Below are 17,899 nucleotides of genomic sequence, written 5' to 3'. Positions count from 1 at the left end.
TCCCGCAATGACCTCAGCTAATTCCCTCAGTACTCTAGGGAAAAGTCAGTTTTGTGTGTTCAGTGCTTCTTTATGGCTAGCAGCAACAGGCAGGACATGACTTAAAATCACCAAACCTTTGCAGGTCACCTTTAAATGGCAAGACTGGACTGTTCCTTGGACACTTATTATCCATAAACTTATTGTTCTTATTAGCTACTTAGGCTTTTCAGTGATATAGCAGCTATGCAGCAGTTCTTAGCAGCAGGGACTATATCACAGAAAAGGTGTGGAAGCAAATCAAATGACAGTTTAGTCTTGCTTTCAGCAAACGTATCTAAGATTTCTCATAGACTCTCTTCATAGTCACTTTTTACATCAGAGAAAGAGCTAGCAGGTTGAGCAATTCATCACTGTTTTTAGGATCCTGAAGATTAATGGGTTTCTAAAATACTGATGAAAGGTACGTAATGAGGATCTCCTAATCACTAAATTCAACCTGCTTATTTTTCACCTCTCTAAGATAAGGTTCTTTCAAAATATTTCCACCTCCATCTCCCTATCTGATGACTGTTGGAAGACTGCTCTCCCCTTCCAAAAGGGCAGAGAGCTTCACGCTCCCCAACTTGCTTGCACACATCTGGCTTGCCTCAACCTAAAGGAAATTCAGGTCTCCTTTTTACCTTGCTGCTTCCGGTTTTTGGTTGCGATAAAGCCTACTTTTACTTTTGCAAGGAGACTGGAGCTGGTGAAAGAGAAAGTACCAGTAAGTAGGGTAAGCTAGAGGGTGCAGTTCCTGCCATTGTTGGATACAGGTAACTTGGATTCGCACTGTGACTGAAGTATAGCCTGTTACTTTTGCGAAACAGTTTCATCCCATGTCCTTGCTATATCCTGAAGAGGCAGGTAAGTCGTTAGTGACATCCTCCAGGAATTCTCTTGCTTTTCTAAACTGAGCGGTCTAAGGGCAGCTATTATATTTCTCATATAGCCTTCTTTTAACATATTTTGATATTTTATTTCTCTAGAAGTTATTCTTCTATTTAGAAAATTCCCTTTCTCTCCCCCTCTCTCCATAATGGTTCATTTTTGATCAGTCTAAGTTTAAACATATTTGATACAAGCCGTTATCAGTCCTGGAAAGCAAGAAAGGTAATGGGCATATTTGCATCTAAAAATAGTGACATTCTTTTACACCAAACCCTGCTTTTTCTCTTAGGAATAGTTGTTTCAGGCTTGTAAACAACAGTTTAATGTGTAAAAGGGGCACATGTTGCAGTAACCAACATTTCCCTTGGATGTTTCCCATCCAAATAGAAATATCTTGTCCACCTGATAATTTAAAATAATGAGATAAAGTGCATTCAAATTGGCAAGCCCTGCTTTTCTAGCATAGACTGACTGCCTGTATTTGTCATTTCCTCTGACTCCAACAACATATTGCTATCCAGTTGTATTTTTTTTTTTTAAATTGCAGTTCACTGTGCTCCCCACACATTATAATCCAGCAACAAAGCAGGGGAAAGGACTGCTGAATGCCTGAATATGCACAGCATTAGAACCTCAGTGCCATTCATTGAAGATATGTCTTAGTAAAGGACCTGATGAAGAACGCATTGCATTTTAAAACTTGTTTAACTTTACTCCGACCATGCAGCTGGGCCAGTGAAATATATCGCCTTAAAATCCTTTTCTCTTGCATAAGTCCTGGATTATTGTGGCTACAGCATCACTCTGACACTATCACTCTTCTCCATAAAGGATTGTTCAGCAATTTCAGGTGCCACTTTATTGGGCTGGGTCTCTTTTCCTGGGTCTTCAAGTCAGTTCACAGCAGCTGGCCAGAAAGGATCCTGAAGAGTTTGGGCTCCCCCTGCTGGACTTGACAATAATCCTTCCCAGTTTGGGGTAGCATGTGGCTTACATGTTGGAGCCCCACTCCCCCGCCATAGTAGATCCCATCTGTTATACATGCCCATGTTTAGAATATTCAGAAAGAGAAGAACACTAATCGCTCTTTATTAGCTTCTTGTCAAGGGAAGAGCTAGCAGAGAATATGCTTTTAACACTTGAGCCATGAAGGCAAACAGACGGCACATACTGACTAGGACTTGGGAATAAGGGCAATGAAGTAGCAAGGCAAGTGAATCTTCATTAGTATAATTTGAGCCCAAGAAATTAATAGGCAGGTAATAGCAGCTCCACTTGGTGTATGCACTGAGGGCTGACTGCATGCTCCGATTATTCAGGGTCAGTAAAACAAAGGGGTGGGTGCCCTGTGATGTTAGGGAAACTGCCAAGATGAGGAGTCTAATGGCTGTCAGCAACCACAAACAGCTTTGCAAACTAGACAGCACTCAAAAATTCTCCAACCAGTTATGCCTACAGATTTGCAATTCTTTCTAGTAATCATTCCTTCTAAGTCCATGATCCTGAAGCGCAGACAAGCGTTCAATAAATGGCCATTTCCACTTTTGTTTTGCTTCCCTACTGTGACACCGCTTGGTAAGAATCTTCCCAAGAGTGCAGTATGCAGCAAAGTGCCATATCAAGCTTTATGGCATTTAATTCTCCTCAGCAAATTAACAGGAAATTTAGTGTAATTTCCGTGCCCCCTGAAGGAGGACATACTTTGGATATACATTAGTTGCAATCCCAAATAACTTGTCTGATAGTGAAATTCTCTCCCAAAGAAATGCCAGAATTTCTCCTCCGAGCCGGCATTCTAGATGTCGTCATACAAAAGAGATTCAGAGCTCTTGGAGACGAGACGAGAAGTATGCATTTAGATTAAAGGTTTTGGTAGGAAGTAAAGCGTGTCTGCATTTGAATTAATGATTTCTCCTAGGTCCCAGGATTCTCCCATTTCCTGACCTCTCAAACACATGCAGGTCTTGAGGCAGCATGTCTGACTTTGGCACAGATTCCTGGTCCTGGTTTAGAGTGTAAGTGGTGTACTCTCTTTGTAGCCTGCTAATTAGGGATGAAAAAACCAATATGAAACGTCTAATGCTAAATTTGTTCGCTCAGAGAGACTGTTCACAATGGAATAGCCAGTCTTCTTCTAAGCACTACATCCAGAAGGTACCTTCCAGAAGCTTCCGAGATCTTTACTGACACACGCTCATTGTAGATTGTCACCAGCAATGCTATATTGGGGGTTTTCCAGAGCACTCATCTCGCTAGTATCTGCATGCTTCCAATGCCAGCCTAGCTGTCAGGACTAAGGTGAAAGTTGCTTGGGGTGTTACGTTTTGCTTTGTTCTCAAGATAAATCTATAACGCACAAGGATCTTGCTGCTACGACAGAGCCATTTGTGGGTAAACTAGTCCAAAGAGAGCACTTGCTGGCATGGCCATCCCTAATGACTACCTGGTAAAAGCAAACATATATACAGTAAAGCAAGCTCTGCAACTAATTGACTACTTATTTTTTATCAGCTACTAAAATATCCTGCTACTCTTGTCTCAGACCCTGGAGCCTCTGGGGTCCTTCTTACTGCTGCTCAGGGAAGAACTTTTCTTCTGAGAGGAACTGGAAAAGTAGGCGCCATAAATGTCAAACCCAAATACCTCCTGGTGCTGGTGTTCTACAATACAGCAGTTGCAGCAGCTTGAGTGGAGCGATCCTGCCTAGAGAGAAGAACCTGGGATAGATTTATATAACCAATACCTGCCTGTCAAGGATGGAAATTTTCATGAATTTTCCACCTCACAACTGGGCCACATTTTCATTGAGACTTTCAACCACACATCCAACATTTTAGAATTGAGAGTAGTCAGAAGGGTCTAAAGCATCATTTTTGCTTTCTCTTTATGCCCATAACTCAGACAATTCTTTGTGGAGAGGAAAAGGGTAGGATCATCCTAATGTCTACAGACTGTTTCTGTAGGGCAGAACTGAGGGCTTTTTTTAAGGGAGAGCGCCACTGAAAAGATGCACTTGTACAGTCTAGACCTGCATCAAACAGTAGCAGGCACTTGCTTCAGATCAAATGAAGAAAGATGTTAGTGTTGTCATGCTGTTAGAGTACAACACATCTTTCTTACAGTGTGAAACTAGAGACAAGACCTAGTGAATTTCTTCTGGAATATGTATTCGTTTTTTGCTTTCAAGACTAGATGTCTGGATTCATAGATTTCATAGACATTAGGTCTGGAAGGGACCTCATCAAGTCCAGCCCCCTGCCCCAGGGGCAGGAAGTCAGCTGGGGTCAAAGGATCCCAGCAAGATAAACATTCAGTTGTTTCTTAAAGGAATCCAGAGTAGGTGCTTGCACCACTTCTGGAGGCAGTCTATTCCAGGCCTTGGGGGCTCAGACAGTAACAAAGTTTTTCCTTATGTCCAGCCTGAAGTGCTCTTGGAGGAGTTTGTGATTATGAATGTAGAAGACGAATTGAGTGTGTCTGCATTTCCAGGTTTCGCAGAGCTGCTTTCCTTCAAAACCATCCAGAGTGCTGTATGTTCTCCATAGAGCCTTAGGCCGGGGTTTTCCACCTTCAGCGCCAGTTTTTCAGTTGGGTCTCAACTTCTTTGCTCATACATACAAGTGTTGCACTTTGCAGGTGCAGATATTTGTATGTGTACATGTTTTAAAAAAACAAAACAAACAAAAAACTTGTCTGTACACAGATATCATAATTAATGTAATGCTGTTTAGTGTCCTGTGAAGTGAAGGGTAGTGCATACTGTGTTTGATATGCAAGTCGACTCTTTGCCCTTAAAAAACAGAACTTTGATATACATGTAGTAAATAATAAAGGTTCAGATGTAAAATAATCCACTCTTTCTTGGGGGGTTGTGTCTGCTAGCATATTTTTAGCTAGTTATTGGACTTGGAATGTGAAAAGTTCTGCCCTGGTTGACCCAATTCTGCCTTTCCACACCTGCATGCCCAATATGGACAATTGTTATCAATGTTAGCACATATAGTCCTGCTTTGAACGTTTGGCATCTGGAATATGTTTCCTTGGAATTGCGCGATTTAAGCGAATTTAAGTTCTTGTGGTTTATTCTTCACTTTTGTGCTTTTCAGGCACTCTGCCAACACAAGACAAGCCCTCTCAGAGACAGTCAGAGAGCACAAATTGCAGCCCTTCCAGAAAGAGATCAGCGTCTGAGAGCACATCTTCTACAGGCAAGTAATATTTGGGCTTTAAGTGTTTCAGGCTACTATGATTATAGCTACTTTACAATGTCTAGCCAAAGCAGAAGTGCCCTAAGAGCCCTCAAGGTACTGTGGCATAGACATGGGGATGCCATGTTCTCCTACCCCTAAAAAAGGCATGTCTATGCTGCAGATATACCTGAGCTAGCTTTCAGTGAAGTAGCTTGGGTGCCAGAAGCAGTTTAACCATGGTAACAGGAGTTCAATGCAGGATAGATAAGCCCAGGAGAAGATTCATTCTCCTGTAGCTAGAATTTTTCCATTCTTTAAAGCTAACTCAAATCTCTGCGCTGCACTGTAGTCAGTATTGTAGACATGTCCTAAAGCTTTTAGTTGTGTACTGTGCCTTTCTTAAAGTAACAATTAATCACAATTAATTTTGCTGAATAGTAGCCTTGTTTCCTGTTCACCCCATATCTAGCTGATTGTATCTTTTGACATAGTCACCTTTTGAACTGGAACTAGCCGTGTCTCTTCCCTTTCCTGAGGCTGTTTCTTTCCCTTGCCTCCCTAGGAATCATGCAGATCCTGTTGTATTTCTACCCTGTTTCCCCATTCTTTTATTTTTGGCCTGTTTGTCTCTTGTAGAATTCCAGGGTTGAGAGGGACCTCGATGGTCATCTTCTACCTCCCATGTCTCTCAAGCCTCACCTTTTTTATTATTATTTAAGAATATTAGGACTTTAGGTCATGTTACTATAATTTATTTTAGGTCTATACTGTTCCTACCGCAGTTGAGACCAGTTTACTTGTAGCTTTTGGACATTACGGCATATAGTGGTTCAAACTAATAATACAGCAAGGGATGCCTTAAAATGCAAGGATGGGTTGTGTCACTATGCAGTTTATATTAATAGTATGGCTGTTTTCTGCTGTGTAAATAGAATACCAGTTGTCATTCAACTGCTAGCGCAGTAGCTGAAGGACTACATAAAATGGTAAACCTTCAACAGACAACATACATGATCATCTCGTACAACAGAAATTAGATAAGTGGTGTAACTATCAGCCATTGCAAAAGTTTTTTATTGTCATTTTGTCGTGGCTTCCATGACAAGTGTCCAGGGGTATGCTAAGATTGTTGAACGCCTTTTCAGTCTGAACAAAGGTGTTTGACAGATTCATTTGTGAGCATGGCCACATTAGAGCAGAAATGTCCTATCCAGCTGGTGGATCAAGTTGTATATAGAAAAACGTTAGAAGCTCAGATTATTTCTAATACAAGAAAAGCACTGGGTGAGGACTGAAGGGCAGTTTTATCAGCACCAAAAAGAACAAGCTGCTGATATTGCTGGTAATACCATTTCTGCTTTTAGAGTCTTTTAGGTCCTAAGCATATTGTGTGTTTCAGTGGTTTTTGTCATAGAAGGCTGCTTTGTTACAAAGTGCTCCAGGCATGCATGACCAGGGCTGCAGCTGTCATTAGGATCATACAGTTTATTTGTCTGATCCCTTGGGGTCAGTTTCAAACCAGGAATACCAGTTCAAGGACAGGCCATCAGACTGCATGTCCTAAAATGTGTAGGGTTGTGTGGTTTGGTTATCACTAGTTAGCACAGCTGTTTACAAAACTCAAGTTTACGAAACAGACGGCGTTCCTACAAGGTATCCCAGAGATGTTCCTTTTTCCTTAACGTTTATCTCAAGGTCTGTAAGAAAGCTGAGGTTAACTTTTTTATCTGTAATATTACATCTCAAATTGAAAGCAGAAAGTGTGATTCTTCCCATTGCTTCCAGTGAGAGTGATTGTGCTGTGTTTTCCATTTGCTTCTAACTGCTGTGACCTAGCATAAATTAACTTTAATTTGTTTCCAGAGGCCTTTAGGAAGTGATTTTCCCATAGAAAGATTTTTAGAACTTGAAGTGCTGATTCCTTCTCATTTAAATTGTCTTCTGGTCTGAAAACCATTGTCACTTCTCCTTATAGATTTGTTACTTGGAAGCTCTGCAGTAAAGGCATATGTTTTCATTAATGTTCTTTTTCTTGTCTCCAGAGTACTTGATTTGGACTGGTGAACACAAATATTTATCTTCAGCTGTCTTTGCCTTATCTTTGTCAGCTAATATGCAGTCTCCCTTCTGCAGCAAGATGCAAGCCTTGTTGACAGTAGTGCTTCCTGGTGTCTTCCTGTAAAAGTTAATCCTACACCAAAACACCACAGCTCTTTACCATTTGCTGCCTTACAGCTAGCAGTTTAAGTAGACCTGATCTCAGTAGTTGCTACTAATTATTTTCAAATTTTGTAAATGCACATTTGTAATTGGTATTTCTCCTAATCCATCCATCCACCTTCTAAAAGTTCCATCCTGGGGCTAGTCTGGATGGTGTGTGTTGAAAAATCATATCAGTGCTGATAAGTGAAGGTATGAGCTGAGATGATGGAAACTTGTCAAGTATTTTTCTTCTCAATATTTTCCTAACATTGCCAGGCAAGATCTGGGTTTGTCTGAATGTTCCAACATCCAGAGTGGAAGGTACATGGCTCCTTCAGCTCATATATGAGGGTTATGTCGTTAAGGCTTGCCCAGAGACAGAGATTGTCTTCATTACTACTGTTAATGGAGCATCCCCAGCCTTAGTGTTGGCAGTTGAAGTCACCTGTATGTAAAGTTGTCTGGTTGTAAATAGGCAGGGATACGAATGACAGCGCAGCAGAGGTTGGCTTGTATATATTAACAGTGATAATATCATTGACCTGGACAGCGCTATGTTCTGTTGCATTCTGGGAGGTGTTATGTCCCTTGGTAGTGTATGGCAGGTCATTTCTGGTACAGGTAGCAAGGCCATGGATCCTGCTGGCTACAGAGTCTGCAAGCCTGTCACTCAAGAGCATCTTCCACAGATGCTCTGCATGTGTTTCTTGTAGAAGAACTGCATGTGGTTTCATTTCCCTTGTGATGCATTCCAGCACTGATTGCTTGAGTGAGGTATAGCCTTCAGCACTAAGTTGAAGAACAGTAGAGCTTTCACTTGTAGATCAGAGTGGTCTGGCTCATCCTGTACTTAGTATATCGAAATTGGAAAAAATCAAGTCCAGTTGCCTTAGTAGTGACTTGTAGATTTGCTTTATAGTTATTCATGGGAGGCACCACAAGAAGACTGAGCACATCTGTTTAATTCCAGAGAGCTAATAAATCTTAGGTTTAAGAACCAACAGGCCAGCCTTGGGAAAAAATGTTCACTTGGAAATAAATCCCTTCTTACACTGCATCATCGGTATAGCCAATCTGAAAACTGTCTTCCAAATGAGTGTGCAGCTGAAGATGCACAGCATGTAATATTTATGTTGTAGAAAATGAGGTAAAATTGTTTCAGCTAGGTATTCCAGGTTAGAGAAGTGTTATCAGTAGTTTCTATACCAGGACAGGCAAAGTTCAGCCTGCGGGCTGAATTCAGCTCACAAGAGACTCCATTTCCCAGCAGCCCCTACCCATATCACTGTGGTCAGTTTCCATGGAGACCCCAGGAGGCCATGGTTTCTATGGAGACCTGCCCAAGCAGCGCTGGCAGGGCACATGGCTAGGTGGGGTGCTGCTCCAGGGCTGGGGCTGGGATTTTCCACTGGTGACAACATGGTCCGGAGCTGGTGCAGTCATGAACCACTGCCTGCCTGCCCCTGCCTGGGGCATGCAGGAAGTGGGACAGAGCCACAGTCTGCTGCCTGAATGCCCCTGCAGGCAATGGATTGCAGACCACTCTGTCACCACTGCAAAATCCCGGCCCCAGCCCTGGAGCAGCTCCTTGCCCAGCCACGTGCTCTGCCAGCACTGCATGGGCCACCAGTCTACATGGAAACCCTGGCCCTGCACTCTCCATGGAAACCTGCTGCAATGACTTGGGCAGGAGCTGCTGGGAAATGGAGTCCAGCCGCCAGCTGGATCCACCGTTTTGCCCACCCCGGTCTACATGCATTTCTTAACTGCATTGTGTTTCATTAGCGTTATATTTATCATGGACTTCTAAAGCTAAAGAAGCAGGGGTATGGACAACCGCGCATTTCAGCTCTTTTAAAAGGGGACAGGACAGTAGCTTGAACACACAGCAGCTGTTTTGCTAGAACTTTTACATCTGTGTGAGCCTGTAGAGATGCAAGTGAGCTAAGTTACCCTATTTGACTCTAAATGAAACAGAATTAAAGACGGAGCAAATTTGCTATGTTTGTATCACTACAGAATCGTGTACTTCCTAGCCTCAGAACTGCACAGGCACTCTTCCCCCATGCAGTGGGAGGAGGATATACAATTATTATGTCTGTCCTTTTTCATTGCCTGTTCAGGCTAAAAATAATGCTCAGCCTATAAACCATTTCCAACTTATAGAAAAAAGACTAGCATAAAACAGTTTGAAATCCTGAGTGTTTGGATCATTTTGGTGTTTTGCTTGTGTTTTTCCTCTCAGTCCCTTGAATCCAAATAAATTTGATTCCACAGATAGTTCTGGAGACAGGATGCCAAATACTGATCATCCTCTGAGAAGGGAAAAACAACAATTGATTGTGCTAATGTGTTGGATTATCCTATCCCATGGTATTTTCATATACCTACAAAGATATGATTTCTATCCTGAAGGTTTTGCCATTTAAAGCCCACTTGAATGTGCATGCCTGTGTGTTGCAGCACCTCTGTGTAAGACAGGTGACACACTCCAAAGCATGCACTGCTATGGACTAGTGTCTGTGTTCTTTAATGGGCAACACCCTTATTAGTCCTTCCTGATGGAAATGAAGGAAGGAAAGTCAGGCATGCTAATCTACATACATTAAGGAGAACAGAAGTAGGCATGAGAGAAATTCATGGCAAGAGTGCAAGCTTCCCTCTTCCTGGCACATCTAGGCCACCATCCCATGAAGGCACTGTGACAGAAACAAGCATCTTTACAATGTGGTAGCAGAAGCAATAGGCTACTATAAAAAATAAAAAAAAACATTTGGCATTGTCTCCAAGTGGAGGATGTGGCTATTGTATTTTATTTAGTTCAAGACTGATAGAATGTACTGATTTACCCTCAACAGGTGCAAGGTAATGTGGCTTGGGAAAGAGACCATCAGATCAGTGTGCAGTGGCAACCAAAAAAGCTAATAAAATGCTGGGCGTCATTAAAAAGAGAACTGAAAACAAAATGGAAAACATTATCATATTATACAAATCAATGGTGTGCCCACCTCTTAAGTACTATATACAGTTCTGGTCTCTGCATCTCAAAAAGAATTTAGCAAGATTAGAAAGATACAGAGAAGGGCGATTTAAAATGAACAGGGTTATAGAGCAGATGCTGTACCAGGGACAGTAAAAAGGCTAGGACTCTTCAGTTTGGAAAGAAGGTGGCTGAGGTAGGATATGATAAGAATTCTATAAAATCGTGAAGAGTGTGGATACAGTGAATGGAAAACTATTATGCACCAAGTCCCAAAATACTAGAACTAAGGGTCCTTCACTGACAGTAGCAGAGCAGGCTCTAAAACTAACAAGAGAAAGCACTTTTTTATGCAGAATGTAATTAATTTGCCCCACCAATGAATTGGGCTCACCAGCCAGATCCGGCCTGCAGATGGACCTGGCGCTGCCCACCCAGCCTGCAGGGCAAAAAGGTTGGGCAGCACTGCCGTAGCTATACCAGTTCCCTGCTCTTGCTCTCCCTCTAAAACATCCACTCCTGCCAGTGTTGGAGACATGGCACAGGGCTAGATGGACAGCTAGTCTAACCCAGTGTGATATTTTTTGTGTTCATACGATCGTAACTAAATCGATTCTAGTGTACTTTTGTTGATTTATGTTTTCCAGTGATTGGAATACCCACACGAGGAACAAGGCTAGCAACTGCTGTAGATGATTCAGTGGATAGCTTACTGCAGCGCATGGCACAGCATGAAGGCCAGGCTGTTCTGGACAAAACCTTAGAAGCAGTCATTGCAAATGTATCTGTTCCGCCTTCCGCTAGTCCCGGTCGAAACCTCAACAGGGAAAGAGGTTTCGGGAAACAGGACAGTCTCTTGGCTCCAGCAGTTACAAATGACTCTTGCAGTGATGGCATCTCACATCTTTCAGACAGATTACCAAGCAGCTACTCCCCACATCATCTCAAGAGAAGCATGGTAGAAGCCATGCAGCGACAGGCTAGAAAAATGTGCAATTACAACAAGATATTGGCAACTAAGAAAAATCTGGACCATGTCAATAAAATTCTAAAAGCCAAGAAGTTGCAAAGGCAGTCACGGACAGGAAATAACTTTGTGAAGCGCAGGCCAGGCAGGCCACGGAAGTACCCAATGCAGGCAGTAGTTTCAATGCAAGCTTTCCAAGCCGCTCGCTTGGTCAGTCAGGAATTAGACAAGAGGGAAGAGGGCAGCAGCACTTTACACCTCGGACCTGATACTGTCACTGATGTCATTGAGGCTGTAGTGCAGAGTGTGAACTTGAATGCAGATCACAGAAAAGGGTGGAAAAGGAAGAGGTGGCTCGAAGAGGAACAGGCCCAGAAAAGACAGAAGCCTTTACCAGAAGATGAGCAGGAAAGCAATAAAAGGTAAATCCATTATATTCCCTTAACTTCCCAGTGTTCACAATTGAAAGTCATAGCAAAAGCATTTCTCCGTCACTTAAAAGATGGCTTTTTCCACTCCATATACCTGGCCAGCTACGTTTTCTGTCAGACAGAATAGACTGGGTTGAGGCCACCAATTAATTTCCCATAGGCAGTGAACAATTTTTGCTTTCATAACCAGATAGTAAGAATATTCAATCCTTTCTGACTTAGGCTGGATTTGAACTGGTGGCCCAACCTGACCCACCCAGTTTCCCAGATGTCATTATAATAATTGACTTGTTTCACTGTTGGTGTTAAATTATGGGCTGTCCATTACTAGTGCACTAAAAAGGGAGAGAGCACAAGAAGCCCTCTTGCTTCAATGCAGGGAACAGGCTCACAGAGTCCCTTAAGTGAAAAGGAGAGCTGTGTGGAGCACAACCTTAACCGTCTCTGCAAAGATTTAGCAAAGTTGTTGTCTCCCCGTACAAGGGAGGCATGGGGGCAGGTTTTCAGTAGAGACTGGTAATTTGGGGTGGACCAAGGCACTTTAAAGGAGCAGGATTTTAAGCAGGAAAGTGCTCAGCAGTGTTTTGAAAAACCAGTCTGTCCCCTGTTTGTCTAGTACTGAAATTGGGGCAGAACCTCTTCTTCCACTGAGCTTGTGTTTTTCAGAATGAACATTTAATGCAAATTAGTTGTGAGTTTGGGAAAGATTTTTGTGAGATGGTGCTAGGCTAGCAAAGAGTTGCCTAGTGAGGAAATGAAAGTGGTGGTTCTGTCCATTATGAAAACTTTTGATTTGAATTTTCTTTGGCACGTCACAGATGCACAGTCTACATTAATAACAAAAGTACTATATTGTACATAAGTTTAAGTTGATCTATACACAAAATAAATACAAGCATCAAGGAAAATTGAGGTCTGTACCTCACCACTAGAACTGCTACTGTGCACCACAGACAACACATCAGAAGTGTCACTCTGTCCATCCTCTAGCACAAACAGACTAGGTTCCCCCCAAATTTTGCCTTGCTATCATTTCTTTATCATTCTGGAAAATCATACACACTGACATTTGAGAAACTGTGCAAACATCACCCAGGAGTGTGTAAGGATTATACTATGATAAATAAAGTTAATACTTTTGTTGTGTTAATTTTTAATTACGTTACTCCAAAATATCCTTTAAACTCTCCTTTTGAGAATATCTTTATTCTTTTGGCTTTTAGTTATTAATCTGAAAGGCCCAATTTATCATGCAAGAAAAAAATAAAAATTTTAGATCAATTTTGAATTGATTAAAACTCAAGAATTAAAAGATTGGGAAATCCTCAGAAAACTTTTCCTTTACCTTGCATCCTGAGCTGGATCTGGATCATGGGGCTCCTTGCAGGCCAGATCTAGCCTGGAGCACAGTATGGCTCTAGCCCAAGGCACATGGTTTTAGCTACAGCTCCAGTTCCAGCACAGAGCGTACAGCGGCTAGGGAGGTAGGTCAGGCACAGCAGTGGCAGTAACAGTGGGCCAAGTGGCCACAGGGCAGCTGGGGTTGTCACCCTTGCTCGCCCTGACAACAGTTGCCATGTCTGCTGGGGCCCAAGGGTCCCAGATTTTGCAACACGTCACCCCTCCCAGATGCACCCCCAACTTCCAGTTGCCTGCCCCTGAGCAGGTTAAAGCATCTCCACAGGCCAAATCCAGCCCATGGGCCATACATTTGACACATCTGGTTTAGCACGAGCAGCATAATACTAGCTTCCCTGCCTCAACCAGTAGTGAGGGACCAACACAGCTGCCTACAATCTGCTCCCTCCAAGTAAGCTGCTCATTTGTCCACTCCAAAGTCAATCCCAGTGTATATTACAGGGCTGTAAATGTGTTGTATTTCCATGTCCTCAGTTACACTGACTCATATCAGATACCCCCAGCATCTGGTGGAGTCACTTCTTATTTATAGTACTGTAAAGAGGAGAAGTAAGCCCCATATCTGAAAATCTGTAACTAATAATTACTACTGGGAGAATGCTGAATAACATCAAATGTTTATCAACAAAGAACAAGCAATTTCTCAACCAAAATGAACTTGGGTAGTAATGGAATTAGTTCTAAAAAGTTCTGTTTCCAAGCAGACTTATTTTTTAAGTACAAAGAGAACTCACACTTGTATCCATGTGCACAGTTCGCTAGTCATCTGTCTGTGACTACACCCATATAACAGCTGTCTGTGACATTATGCTTTAATGCTTCAGCGATAGATTAAATTCTTTGTTTATTATAAAGGTAACTGTTACTTACGAACAATTTTACTTGAATTGCAAAAATGGTGATGACAAAAGGCATTGCAATTCCACAAGCCGTAGACCTTCTTTGTTCTTCTTTTTATGAATGGAATAATGATGTTGCAGTATCTTTACATTTTCTTCCAGCTTTTCTGAAACAACAGGTGAAACATCCAGTCCCCAGGAAGCCACTGGAAAGCCACCTGAGTCTCAAAACACTGAGCAGCCTTTGCCTTCACTTACTCAGCGTGAGAAAAAAGCTCCTAGGCCCCCCAAGAAGAAGTACCAGAAGGCAGGGCTGTACTCTGATGTGTACAAAACCACAGAGTAAGTAGTACCACTGAAACACTGCTGTCTGATATTCCAGGGGAAGATGTCTCCTTTCAACTAGAACCTTAAAAAACTGCTACTAATGAGCAGCTGAAATGAAACCACCAACTTAATCCAATCCTGTGAAAAATTACATGCATGATAATTATCAGAATCTGACCCAGTGAAAATTTAAAATGTAACCCCAGTCAGAAAGCAGCCTCCAGCAATCTGAAAGTGTTGCTGAGTATCAGCCTTGAAGAAAATTAAGACAGCTTCATTCGACAGTCTTAATGATCATGGCAATAAAAGGGCTGATGGAACTTGATATACTCAGGTACTGAGTACAGTGTCCGCATAAAAAGGGCCATTAGTTTTCTCACTTTATTGATTCATGATAACAGAGTCGTCTTTAGTGTGACTAGCTTTTGAAGTGAAGGAACTTAATGCAGCTGCCAAAGATGCAGCTCTGTTTCCTGTTCATGTATAGTTAAATTATGTTAATCTCCCTCATTTCACACTTAATGTTTAATGTAAAGAGCTGTGAGTCTCGAAGTTTTTTTCCCCATGTGTCTCAAAACTGAAAAGAGGGTGTGTCTCATGGAGATATCTTCTCCTGCTTTCCCCTCTGATTTTACATTAGAAAAAAACCTTGCAGTAGCTACAATAATTGCTTATGTTGAGAGTGTTGTGTTTTCACAAGTTTCTGGTCTGGCACATAATAAAGAAAAGGGGCAACACCAAGTGACCTCCATAGACCACTAGCAATTGTGTCCTGGAACAAAGTGGCATATTTGAAAAGGACTGTGAGTAAGGATGAGTGAGGTTTGTGTTTTGACCAAAATGAGACTGGAGTTGCATTTTTATTCATTTTCTTAGTTGTTGGAAGCACATCCTCTAACAGTTGACAGTGTTCCTATCCTTTGGATGTTCTTTTGAAGACAAGGGTTTATTTCCTGAAATGAAGTATTAAATATCAAATTTTCTTACCATTTTTGCAGGCAGTAGAATATTCCCACTGCAGTAGAAAGGTTGCCCTTGCAGAGGAGTTGTCAGAATCATTCATTTCTTTGTAAGAAAAAAAAAGTACCTGGCAAAAGAGAGTGATGCAATGCAGGAGTAGTGCACAGATCTCTGACTTGTCAGATGCTTTTTGAATAGTTCAAGAGGATTTCTAGATTCATAGGAATTGGGCATGAATATAGAGAAAAGTTCACCACTGTTCAGAAGGCTAGTTAAGAGCCTATGCACTATTTAAGCCACACTTAATTTCTCAAAGCACTACTTAGATGTTGCATAGACCTCGAGTGGCCCTTATTAACAGAGGGGCACATTTCACTCTTCATCCAATTTTGTAGATTGAGCAACTGTCTAATTAGGCATCATACTGGTCTTTTCACTGTTGTATTTGCATACCAGAGAGGCACAAAAGAGTTAAGTAACATGCTCAAAGTCAGTACAGGGTTATTGATTTCTAGTTCTCTTTCCAGTCTCTTGTATCATGCTACCACTGTTCTTGCATTAAATCTAGTCCTTTGAAACAATCATGGCTGCAATACAAGGCCTCAAGAAGAATGGAGCAGAGGAAATGTGAATGTTAGAGCTCCAACAGGAATGTAGAGAAACTCCCTGCTAAAGTTGCTTCTTAGTACAGATATGTACAGACATAATCTTAAGCATTTGCTCCATTGAGTGAGTTACCCCATTAGTGTCAGTAGGATTACTTATGAACCAAAATATAAAATAGTATGCATAGCTGTATTACTATGTGGCCCTTAGTAATTATCTTAATGAAAAGAACAAAAAATCACTGATTAAACTCATTCTCAACCTCCCTGTAAACTGTAGAGACAGATTTGACTAAACTGCAGCAACTACGAAGTACTACATGGAGTAAATATATTGTGTCCGCCTCCCCGCCGTCATTCAACAGGGTAAATTAAGTGGTTGATAGAGAAGGTACTCTGAAGGGATCCATGCATAACCACCCTTTCTGTCCCCAAAGCAAGCTGCATCTATTTCCTTTCAGCAGAAATGATTAAGAGGTCTGACATTCAGATGATATGGGAGTGAATTTTGACTCATAGTTTTTAAAAGTTTGCTGCATGACATTGGAAACCTGATTCTCCATTTCCCTTTGTCAAATTAGAATCATATGCAGGAGAGGACTGATTCCCAACCCATAGGCAATAAAACAAGATCAGTTCAATTGTTGAAAAAATTAAGCAGATAAAAAAAAAATTAAAGGGTATCATAATTACCCCATAGTCTTTCAGGTCCTTTGTGGCTAGTACATGCTGTTTTATCCAGGGACTACTAGTTGATTGGAGAAATATACAGTAGTTCTGACAGTTTTTAAGTAATTTCAGCCATATCTGTGACTATAAAAACATGACATGGCATGGCCTCATCCTGGAGGGCCGTCTCCAGTGGCATCCCTCAGGGATCAGTGCTTGGGCCCGAGCTCTTTAACATCTTTAACAACGATCTGGATGAGGGAGTGGAAAGCGTAACGATTAAGTTTGCAGATGACACCAAGCTGTGGGGAAAAGCAGGCACATCTGAGGACAGGGCAGGTATCCAAGATGACCTTGACAGGCTGGTCCTGTGGGCTGAATGCAGTCAGATGAAGTTCAATAGGGATAAGTGCTGAGTCCTTCATTTGGGTAGGAAGAACCTTCACCACAACTGTACGATGGGTGGTGGTCCACAGGCTGGCACAGCATCTGAAAGGGACCCAAGAGTGACAGTCAACCAAAGGATAAATATGAGTTATCAGTGTGATGAAGTTGCCAGCAGGGCAAATAGAGCTCCGGCATGCATGAGTCAATGTGTTGCCAATAGGTCCAGAGAGGTGCTCCTTCCCCCCTGTTTGGTGTTGGTGAGGCCACAGCTGGAGTAGTGTGTCCAGTTCTGGGCATCACACTTCAAGAAGGATATGGATAAGCTTGAAAGAGTACAGAAAAGGGCCACCTGCATGATCAGGGGCCTGAGGGTTCGGCCCTATGAAGAGAGGCTCTGGGAACTGGGCCTGTTCAGCCTGAGTAAGAGAAGTCTGAGAAGTGACTTGATAGCCACCTACAACATGGAGAGGGTCCAGAGGAGGGCCACTTGCATGATCAGGGGGCAGCAGGGCAGGCCCTACGAGGAGAGGCTACGGGACCTGAACCTGTTCAGCCTCCACAAGAGAAGGCTGAGGTGGGGTCTAGTGGCCTGTTACAGACTAGTCAGGGGGGACCAGCAGGCACTGGGAGAGTCCCTGTTCCCCCCGAGCGCTACCAGGAGTGACCAGGAATAACAGTCACAAGCTGGCAGAGGGTACATTTAGACTAGATATCAGGAGGCGCTACTTCACGGTCAGGGCGGCTAGGATCTGGAACCAACTTCCAAGAGAAGTGGTGCTGGCTTCTACCCTGGGGGTCTTTAAGAGGAGGCTAGATGAACACCTTGCTAGGGTCGTTTGACCCCAGTACTTTTTCCTGCCAAGGCAGGGGGTCGGACTCGATCTGCTCAGTTCCCTTGCAACCCTACCAAGTATGAACCCCAGGTGCCCCCTAGACCCAGGAGGCACCAGTCACCAGGTTTGGGGGGATCCTCCATGCACTCCCCAGCAGACCCAGAAGTGGACTGGAAGTGTT

At 42.5% G+C, this 17,899-nt stretch overlaps 1 protein-coding gene across 6 annotated transcripts in view; it reads left to right on the top strand.

Annotated features, from left to right (window-relative positions):
- ASH1L (ASH1 like histone lysine methyltransferase) overlaps window positions 1–17,899 on the top strand; it is a 108,520-nt gene that overhangs the window by 45,927 nt on the left and 44,694 nt on the right. For all 6 annotated transcript variants that reach the window (XM_019528093.1, XM_019528098.1, XM_019528084.1 and 3 more), the window contains 3 exons: window positions 5,016–5,117; window positions 10,929–11,670; window positions 14,100–14,279. In XM_019528093.1, the coding sequence (XP_019383638.1) occupies window positions 5,016–5,117; window positions 10,929–11,670; window positions 14,100–14,279 (1,024 nt within the window). The remainder of the gene's footprint in view (window positions 1–5,015; window positions 5,118–10,928; window positions 11,671–14,099; window positions 14,280–17,899) is intronic.

This window comes from Gavialis gangeticus, unplaced genomic scaffold (assembly GCF_001723915.1).
Source record: "Gavialis gangeticus isolate Ggan-Ray unplaced genomic scaffold, GavGan_comp1, whole genome shotgun sequence".
Classification (NCBI taxonomy): Eukaryota; Metazoa; Chordata; order Crocodylia; family Gavialidae; genus Gavialis; species Gavialis gangeticus.
The sequence above is the reverse complement of the archived record's forward strand: the minus strand, read 5'-3'. Positions and strand labels throughout refer to the sequence as shown.